This window comes from Bidens hawaiensis, unplaced genomic scaffold (genome assembly GCF_021521415.1).
Source record: "Bidens hawaiensis isolate Kalapana, Puna unplaced genomic scaffold, B.hawaiensis_p1.1 tig00002153_1, whole genome shotgun sequence".
NCBI classification, from domain to species: Eukaryota; Viridiplantae; Streptophyta; class Magnoliopsida; order Asterales; family Asteraceae; genus Bidens; species Bidens hawaiensis.
This window is the reverse complement of record NW_027491115.1, coordinates 1878720-1888914: the sequence shown is the minus strand read 5'-3', so window position 1 is coordinate 1888914 and position 10195 is coordinate 1878720. Positions and strand designations below refer to the sequence as shown.

Sequence of the window (10195 nt, the reverse complement as noted above, 5' to 3'; positions counted from 1 at the left end):
ATATTTATTTGTAATGATCATATCATATATAAACAAATATTATTGGTGTTTGTCTAGCTTGTTATTGGGTATGACCCGACTTGGATCATGACGTACTAGCCACATCAATAATAATATGTGTCTTGGGCATATCGAGTCCAACAATAAGAACATTACCTGGAATGTTCTCTCCTTATAAAGTGATTTATTTTCTTTACCACTTTCCATGTGGGATTGAGTCTCCTTACTTTAATCCCTTAACATAAGCTACTTCCATTCTTTGTTTTATTTTTCTTTTTACTTTTACCATGAATATTTTTAGTCCATAAGTTTTATTAGTTTGTCAAATTTAGACCAAATTTTTTGTGATGTTACAAGTGTCGCCCGCTCAAATCCTATGCATTTCATTCATATACCCGCATAAGGTTATTATGTTGGTTTAGACCCTAGTCAATACCTGAAGGTATAGCCCATACCTTGATTAACATTAAGTAAAATGTGACTTTACATAAGCTAAAGGTATATTTAAATATTGTTTCTTTATAATTTAGAAACATAAATTTTATATGCAAGAGGTATCGTCAAGTGAACGTTTCTTCTTGAAGAAGAAACCTAGCATATATGTTTCTTCATGAAGAAGAAACGTAGCATACAAATGGTAAATAAAGAAAAAGAGACTAAATGTCCAAATGTTTTATAAGCAAATGATTTATCAAGGTATTAGGCAAAACAGACTAAAAGTCTGAAGCTAGATATTTTGATCTAGATATTTATACAAGGTTATTCTCGTACTATAGGTCCGAGGTAACTTCAGAACATAAATTAGTGAAAGCGCTGATTCAAGACAAAGGTGAATACGCTCATATCTATAAAACTCTTTAATTAAGTCATTACCTAGAAACCAAAGTTTACATGGGATAATATATCCCTAAGATCTAGTATATGCTAGCAATTAGGCTAGTTATACTTGTGTTTGGATCATTACATATGTGGGCAGAGGGTAGGCATACCCCACCACACATGGTACCAGGTCTTCGTCTCATTGAGCCAGTCTATAGAGCTGTGAGAGCTGGACTAATGTGATATAATTGGTACTTCGGTCTAGAGGGTCGCTGTTTGTTTCGAGTATGAACTAAAGGTTTTCATAAATGTTTAAAATTAGCATGTTCACCAGCATTTGTTGCGGACACATTTTATAAAACTGTTGTACAGGCAATTAGGAATAGATGTTGAGAGATGATGACTAACCATTAGACGATCTGATGGCTCAATTAAATATTTATATTATAAAATGACTTAAATTATGGTTTTGTCATTTAAACTCCTTTATAACCGTATCGGCTATTTAATTCCCGACTTTGAAAATATAATATTTTAATCAAAAGGCATCGGCTTTAAAACCTTAAACTCTGATGAATTTACAAAACAGGTATCAACTATTTATCACACTCCTAGGCTCTAAATTAAGGTGTGACACTACGCTTGTAGAAAAGTCGGTGGACTCTTATCATTTTAAGTACTTGTCACGAATTTTTGAAGATTAAACATTTGTAATATCAAATTTCCCTTTTTTTAAGTAATACTTTATCAATTTATTTGATATTTCATATAAATGTTAACCAGGTACCAGCTATTGGCAACACGTCTAGGCTCTTTAGCACGGTTGTGACAAATGCCGACCTCTTTCCATGTATATCAACACGTTAACCGTCACCAAATTTACTTTCCTTTGTATTCGCTCATTTAGTCCATAAAAAGTGACCAGTTACGTGTCATGTGTCGTTGTCTAAATTCCAAACACTGTGTTCCTATAGTTCGGTTTCATAACACTTTGGTTTTAATTATTTTTCATTCAAGAACATTGTTCCTCTATTATAAACGGAGGCGGTCCGCTTCAGCTGTCTCATTATGATTTTCTTTTGTTTTTGTTTTTGTTTTTTTCTTTTTTTTTTCGGTCATACACTTGGAGGTGAAGTGACCGGATTGGTCACATCAGTAACACTGAACCAAATTTATATGATTAAAAATTATGAAATTGTAATTACCAAATCTTTATCATAACAAACAAAATACAACTCAAATAACTTAATTACAATGATACAGTGACTCAATACTGATGGACTAGAATAGACTCGTTCGGCTACAACCGAATTGCTAAAACATATGTATGCTAACCGACTTGTTTAATTCCTACTCTAATTCCACCACCAACAATCCCGGCTCAAGAGGTCGCTAACATTAACAAACCAACTCACAAAGAAAAAACCTGGCCATCACACACCTTGAGATCGTTATCCCGTCCCCTCTCTATCTTCAATAGTCGGCTTATGAGAAAGCGATATCGATGCAAACATGCTCTTTTAATGAATAAAAAATAGCATAGATTAATCAAAAAAAATGTATGTCTCCTTTGGGTGATACGATCGCCACACAACACAACGAAGCGACGGTTTGGGTTTTCGTGATTTTGCATAGGTGTCTAGCACCCACAATCATTGGGACGTTATGGATTAATCTCTAGTTCATCCTCCACCAACATCAATTGAGTTTATAGTATAATGGATTTATCTTTAAGTACGGTTGGCCTGGTTTCATGATCTTTTCAACTGAACTCCTGTTAGACAATCTAGATGTAGATCAAGATCAATTCGTGCATATTTACCCATATTAAATTATTTTAAAACAGATGGATGAATCACAACAGCCTCAACCAATATTTAGCGAGTCACTGTTTAAAATATTTTACATAGTAAAACAAATATAAAAAAAATTACTTTGTTTTTCTAGCTTTAATGTATCTTTTTCATTGTTAGCATTATAATCAGTTTTTGATATAAAAATATATGTATTTTTCTTTAAAGAACAAGAATAACACCACATGCATTTGTTTTAGAACTTTATCATAATTCATAATAAGACTAAAATTACACCAAACTATAAGAGTCGTGCGTGGCTGCGTGCTATTTATTGAAAACTAATGCACACATTCAAATCATGCTAAAACTTAAAATTCTCTAACTTGTATTGTATTTTTGTGTAAAATAATTAACTTTTTATCATCTCAATTCCATTAGTAATAATAGTAATAAAAAATAAATAAATAAGCAAAAAAGTAAATAATTATTAATGTAATATTTTTAACTAGAGGTTCACACAACATATTATAATTCTTAAACCGCATTTTCGAGTCTTTCGATAATTATTTTGCTTTGCGGATATTTGAAAAGGAGTACAAAATTTAAGAAATAGAAAGATGTCATATGACTGTGAACGAAACTTTACCATCATTTGGAGGGGACCATTTTAATTCACCTGAAACAAGCCACAACACGACATTGTATAAATAAAATATAATTATAGTATTAACTTTAAATAATAATACTACTCATCTCTTCGCTTGTATTTTTAATTTGTAAGAAACTCTAACCTATTCAAATAGCATAATTTTGATTTTTAATAATCCAAACTATAACCTATTTGCTGATATAATCAATAATTACATTTTGATCAATGATAATCCTAATGATCACTTTTATTACCAAAAGCAATATTGATAACAAATTCATCATACATTTTACACTCAATTTCGCTAGTAAGTTGTTCCAATTCGTTTGCAATTATTATTAGTTAGTTTTTTCTATGCAGGAATGGGAGACAAAATGGAATGGACCATTACGAGGGAATGAAAAAAAAATGTTTGGTTGGTTAATAGAATGAAATCACCCATTACCATGTCCATTTCATTCCCTTTCACACCATATCACCTCCTACACCCTCCCACCACCACCTATTGCACTCTCACCACAACCACCACCTATCATCGCTGCCACCCGCCACCACCTACCAGCGCCGCCCACCACCGCCACCACCAACCAACCATCGCTCTCGGCCATCACCACCACTACCCCCCCCCCCCCGCCACCACCTGCCGCCCACCACCACCGCTTCTCAATACCACCTATCTACCCATCGTCACCAATCATCCCTCCCTACTCCCGCCCCATCGCCACCGCTGCTCACCACCACCACCACCACCACCCCCATCACTCACCACCATTTTTTATTTTAATCTGATGTTTTCTAGCCTAACAAACAACACAAAGTAATAATACATTTCATTCATGCATGGTAACCAAGCATCTCAATGGAATGGTAATGATTCATTCCATTACCTCGTTCGTTCCATTTCGTCGCTCATTCCATTCCATCATTTATTCTATTACCCCATACCAAACAGACCCTGAGTGTAAGAGCATTTCTGGCCCGTCCGCTATCCATATATCTATAATTGCACTAAAAAAACACTATGTTTCTTTCTCTAGGTCAATTAAATAATAATTTTTTATATCTTTATCACTACAGTTTTCTCTCTCATCTATTCACAACCACTTCAACAAATATTAAAAAATAAATAGGGGCAAACAAATTTTCCTCAAATTTACAAAAAATATCACTACATTTTCTCTCTTCATTCTATAATTTACACTCACAATCACTCAAAACCTCACCCTATAATTTGCAAACTCCTCTCACGTAATTTTGATGGATTGGTTGATAATGGTCAAGAGATATTGAATGAAAATCAAATATAAATTCATGATGATTATGTTACCGGGATAGCTATTGACAAAAGTTAGCGTTATTATTTATTATAATGTAAGTATGGATTATTATCGACTAATGGATCGTATTTAGTATTTAAAAATCCAATGTCCTTTAAATAATCACACATTTTTTTTTCAAACACAAATATTCTTTTTCTAGTCATATCCGGTTATTAGGGTAACTCAATGGCAAAAGACAGACACATACGGTCGCGATCACAAACATCGTTGGGTAACCCAAGCTTAGAATCTTCTATTTCATGAAAAAACCATCACCTAATGGTCACTACAACAAAACCCGGTTGTGATCGAGTTCAAATTTAACACCTTGCGGCCTTCAATTAAAATCTTCACTTACTCTCCGATATCGGTCGAGTTACTAGTGGCATATAAATTACTAAGATATAACTATAATAACCAAACATTATATTATTATTATTATTAGAAATTAAAATACAGTTGTATGTGAATGTATATATCCACAAACAACCTAGAAACTCAACCAACATTTGATATAACAATTGTAGCACCAAAGAAAGCACAATGTCTGAACCAGCCACCACAACAGCAGCACCAGCACAAGCACAAGCACAAGCACAAACACCTTATCCCGCAACCATCTCCTCCTACAAAAACCAGCAGCCGAAGATGAGCACAAGCGCAAGCACAATCCGCGAGTACCGCAAAGGCAACTGGACCCCGGAAGAAACCCTGATTCTGATAAGCGCAAAGAGAGTGGACGACGAGCGGCGCATCAACAGTTCCAGCAGCCGGACGGGTGGCGAGCTTCGGTGGAAGTGGGTGGAGAATTATTGTTGGAGCAAGGGGTGCTTACGGAGTCAGAACCAGTGCAATGACAAGTGGGATAACTTGTTAAGGGATTATAAAAAGGTGAGGGATTATCAGCTTCGGTCTCAGAGTCCGGATTACTGGGCCATGGATCGAACTCAAAGGAAACACTTCAATCTGCCGTCTAATATGCTTCCAAATATTTATCAAGCATTGAACGAGGTCGTCCAGAAGAAGCATAAGTTTCAGCAGCAGCCACTTCTTCCGCCTCCGCCACCACCTCCGCTTCAGCCTCCACCAACTTCAGGTAGTATCTTGCAACTCGTTGTTTTTAAATAAACTATTTAAAAAATGAAGAAACAATATGAGAAATGTCAATCATATCAAATTCATGTTACAAAATGCTGCATTTATAAAATAGAATATACCATATACGTGTTGGCAAATCTTATATTATTTTCGTTTTAGTTTAATTTTTTTAAGATCACTCTTCAAAGTCCTGTGATTAAATTAATACCAGACATAATAAATTGGGCTAACTGAAAACATTTGAAAATGACAAATGTTCAAGTATAAATATGTATAAATATGTATATAGAGACAAGAGAGTGAGAGAGAGTAGATGTATAAATATGTATATTGAGAGTGAGAGAGAGAGAGATAATGTTGGTCAAAGATGCAGGTTTGAAAACTGTGTGACAGTAGAGTTATTGCATCCCTTCCATTTATTGCTCTTGGATTTAATACAGTACAGTCAACAACAGCTGCTTTACAACCTCACCATTTCATCAAGTACCTGTAAAAGCTCTTCATCATGTGGGTCCCAACCCTTTTTGGTTAAAATATTATGTATTTTGGAGGGTAGTGATGATAGTGGTCACTGCACAAAGATTCTTTCATTGCAAAATCTACTCCTATCCCATGCAACACCGAAACCTTAATAATATTGCATACTTTGACCACGTACTAACTACTAAACTCCTCTTTTCTTTAACCATTGCTTACCTTAAACTCCTCGTACCAAACATGGGTTCAAACAAAACCCATGTTTTTACTTTTAGTCATCTATCATGGAAGGAGAAATAACACTCATAGTTTATACAATTTAGGGAAGGATACAGTTAGATAAATATTTATTAGAAATGAGGTTAATTAATTATATGATTAAGATATTATAATTTAATTGAGAAATATTTATTTATTTACGTATTTTAACGGCGTACGGGGAAAATTTTTATTGATAAGCTATTAGCTGGAACGTGTTATGATTAAACCAACTATAAGAAAATTAAATTACATAGATTAAAGTAACACAGATCCTCCCATAACAAGAGGGAAGCTTTAATTAATTTCCTCAGTTCTTAATATATAGGAGTATATGTAACTTTATTTTTCCAATGTTCTTGGAGTCCAATGAGGTACTTAGCACTAGGTATGTGTATGGGTCAGTTTGCAGCGATTTTGGGTCAAACCCATAACCATAATATCGGTTAAAGGATAACTATAACCATAACCGATTCGTTATGGCGGTTTCAGTTAATCGGTTTTAAAGGTTATATCGAGTCAGTTATGAGTTGGTTAACCGCAACCAAAACAATGTAATTGACTCTAAAAATTTGTTACCAAATATTACAAAAAAATGACATGACCTAATCTAACAAAATATATAATTCAATCAATCAATCAATCAATCATACCCAGTAAAATCCCACCGACAGCAGAGCTATAGGTAGGGTCTGGGGAGGGTGGGATGTAGGCACACCGTACCTCTATCCAAAGGAATAAAGAGGTGGCTTCCAGAGAGACCCTCGGCTCTAAGAACATTTGTATGAAGCAAAAAAAAGGAAATCAAAGTTTAACAGTTATATAAAAACTACTACTAATTATAATAATATTAATAAAAAGGTCACAGTTTAACCGCAATATAAAAGCTAATAATAATAATAATAAAGTATGTAAGGGAAATACCATTATGGTATGTGACCTAAATAAGTTAATTCTAAGCCCTAAGGTATTCAATTCTCTCTAAAAATCCTTAACTTTAATTTTACTTCTCCACGAATTCCTATCCTCAACCATGTCCTCGGAGAGGTTTAGGTCTATCAAATCATGCCTAATCCTCTCATCCCAAGTCAATTTCGGTCGTCCTCTACCCCTCCTCCCCTCTATAGTAATGTTTTCTACGGATCTAACAGGATTCGTCGTCTGTCTTCTCTTTACATGTCCAAACCATCTCAATCTCCACTCTCTTATCTTGTCTGCTATGTTCGCCACCCCTAATCTCTCGCGAAGCACAACATTTCTTATTCTGTCTAGCCTTGTGTGCCCACACATCCAACGTAACAAAATATATAATTCATTATATTAATACCAAATATTTAATAAAACCGCATTATATAATTTAACAATGAAATTCAAGTTAACTCGATAGCAAACATTAAATCAAAGACATCAAATTGATAAAATGCGGCAATATTTTTGTAAAAGTTAATCCCATACATATTGTTGGTTAAATAAATGGGTCAGTTCGGTTATGGCGGGTTTAAATTATCGCTAACCAAAACCGACCCGCATTTGGCAGTTTTCAAAAATTCATTAAACCGACCCACTGGTTATGTCGGTTATTGGTTAAAATCGGTTCGCTTATGTCGGTTATGGTCCGATTCACGGTTATGGTGATTAACTTGGTTACCCCTACCTAGCATGTTTGAAGATTTTATCGTTTTTTACTCTCCAAATAATCCAGCACGCCGCATGAAGATCACTTGTACAACCTTCTTTATGGGGAGTGGCCGGTTTTTGCATAAGATAGAACGTATAGTATGTTAGATTTAATTTAATACTGAACTTAAAGAGTAAATCAGCCCATATTAGATTTGAGTTATTTAAAACTAAAATGAAGCTGTTAATTAAGTCTTTTAATATGAAGAAGAAAAAAAAACTAATGTGAACAAGAAAATTTAGCAACGTAAATAATTTATTATATTGATATCTCAGTAGTAAGTTAAGAGTTACAATATAGGCCATGTGCAATATAAATGTAAAAATCATGCATGTGCATTTATATTGGCCTTAAAATTTGAAATTTTAGTATTGCTAATAAATTGTTATTTTGATGATCCTTAATTGAAGTTGCTTGCTTTGAATGTACTTCAGAAGCATCAGCCGAATCACAAGAATCACAAGGAGACGACGAGGCCGAGAGAGTCGACAGTGAAACAAAAAGGAGGCGGGTGAGAGACGACATAGGATCAGCCATTATCCGCAGCACCAAACTCTTGACCCAAACACTAAAACATTATGATGACAAAAAAGAAAAACGCCACAATCAGTTAATCCAACTTGAACAACAAAGGCTGCACTTGGAAGAATCGCGAAACGAAGTTAATCGTCAAGGCATTTCCGCATTGGTCACCTCGATTAATAAGCTTTCGGATGCGATTCATGGACTCATTTCAGAAAAGCGTACGTGACAAACAATGCCCATACATGGGATCCAGTTTAATCAGTCAATATTTATTTATTTATATTAACGTACGTAAGATGATGGGTGCCTATTAATTGCATTATGTGCCTTCACGTATATATAATTGTTGGAATTCTGAGGTGTTCATTGAACTATTGAAGTAGAAGTTAGAAGATATATAAGTTTATGGCTTGGCTTTCTAGTCTGTTGGAGAATAATATATATGACATATATATCTTTGAGAAAACAGATAATTACGTATGACATTAATATAAAACGTGGTTTTTATATTTAAGAATTTTTGTGTTATATGATAACTTGCATAAAAAATGTTGGGGCGTGTAATGCTAGTATTAGATTCATTTAATAATTCAAAATATATCAAATACATATATAATTTGTACTAATAGGTGTGCCCGCGCGTTGCAGCGGGACAAGATGAGGATTCGATCGGTATAATGAAGTCTAGATCGTTTTAATATAAAATTCGTTAAAATTTACAAACGCACGCCCCTCTTTCAAGTGATAAATTACAATAAGTCAATAAGCATCCAACAATCTACTACTACATGCGTTGACAAGATTCAATATCTACTTGACTCATTATGAACTCAATAACTTCAATTTTATCTGCAATATCTCCAAAGAGTCGTGCTTCTTTAAACATTTCAAGACCGAACGCAACACAAGAAGTTGACTTTCCATTCGCGTATACCCAACCATCTTGTTCAGGTACCGTTAATAACTCAGCAAATGACGAATTGCGTCTTTCAACTTCCACCAAAATTTCAGCAAGTTCAAGCCCCTGCAAAAACGTCAACCCGCATGAATATAATTTTGACCCATTTATTTAAAAAGTGGATCAATTAGGTTATGATTTTCTCAAATGGGTAAATGAAAAATAGCTACGATGGGTAACAATATACAATTAAATACGGTTTTAGTTCTTGTGGTCTGAGCTAAATAATCTTGTTAGTCTATTAGTTTAAAATGTAAAGTTGTCTTTTTTTAGTCCAGCGGTTTCATCTTTTTAGTTCAATCCACTAACCCTGTCCAAATTTTCTGTTATTTTTTTATTGGTCTAAATTACCCTTTGATTGTTATGTTACTTGGTCATAAAAATAAAGCTGTGTAATTTGACTAACAGATATAATCCAAGAGTATTTTGGCCTTTTAATTAAAAATGTAACATATAATTTAGATGAAGTTAGCATCGTAGCGCGCTAGACTTTAACTGATTCAAAAATAAAACTTTGGACTGAAAATGTCAAATTTAAACTACCTGATCAAAAGGGTTAGGTGGGTCAAACCATATGGTTTAAAACTGTATTTAATTCTAAATATTTTGTAATCATAA

The 10195-nt window shown here is 34.1% G+C and overlaps 1 protein-coding gene across 1 annotated transcript; it reads left to right on the top strand.

The window, feature by feature from the left end:
• The first annotated feature begins 5126 nt into the window (after positions 1 to 5126).
• Positions 5127 to 9034, top strand: LOC143608412 (uncharacterized). The gene is made up of 2 exons (XM_077083463.1): positions 5127 to 5679; positions 8529 to 9034. Exons 1-2 carry the CDS (start codon positions 5127 to 5129, stop codon positions 8843 to 8845), a joined length of 870 nt encoding a protein of 289 aa, XP_076939578.1. The 3' UTR covers positions 8846 to 9034.
• The last annotated feature ends 1161 nt before the right edge of the window (positions 9035 to 10195 follow it).

What these genes read in the sequence shown, in the direction of transcription:
- LOC143608412 (XM_077083463.1), top strand. Translation starts at nt 5,127, where the DNA reads ATGTCTGAACCAGCCACCACAACAGCAGCACCAGCACAAGCACAAGCA. An exon ending in TCAGCCTCCACCAACTTCAG is followed by an intron (nt 5,680 to 8,528) that starts GTAGTATCTTGC and finishes AATGTACTTCAG; the next exon opens with AAGCATCAGCCGAATCACAA.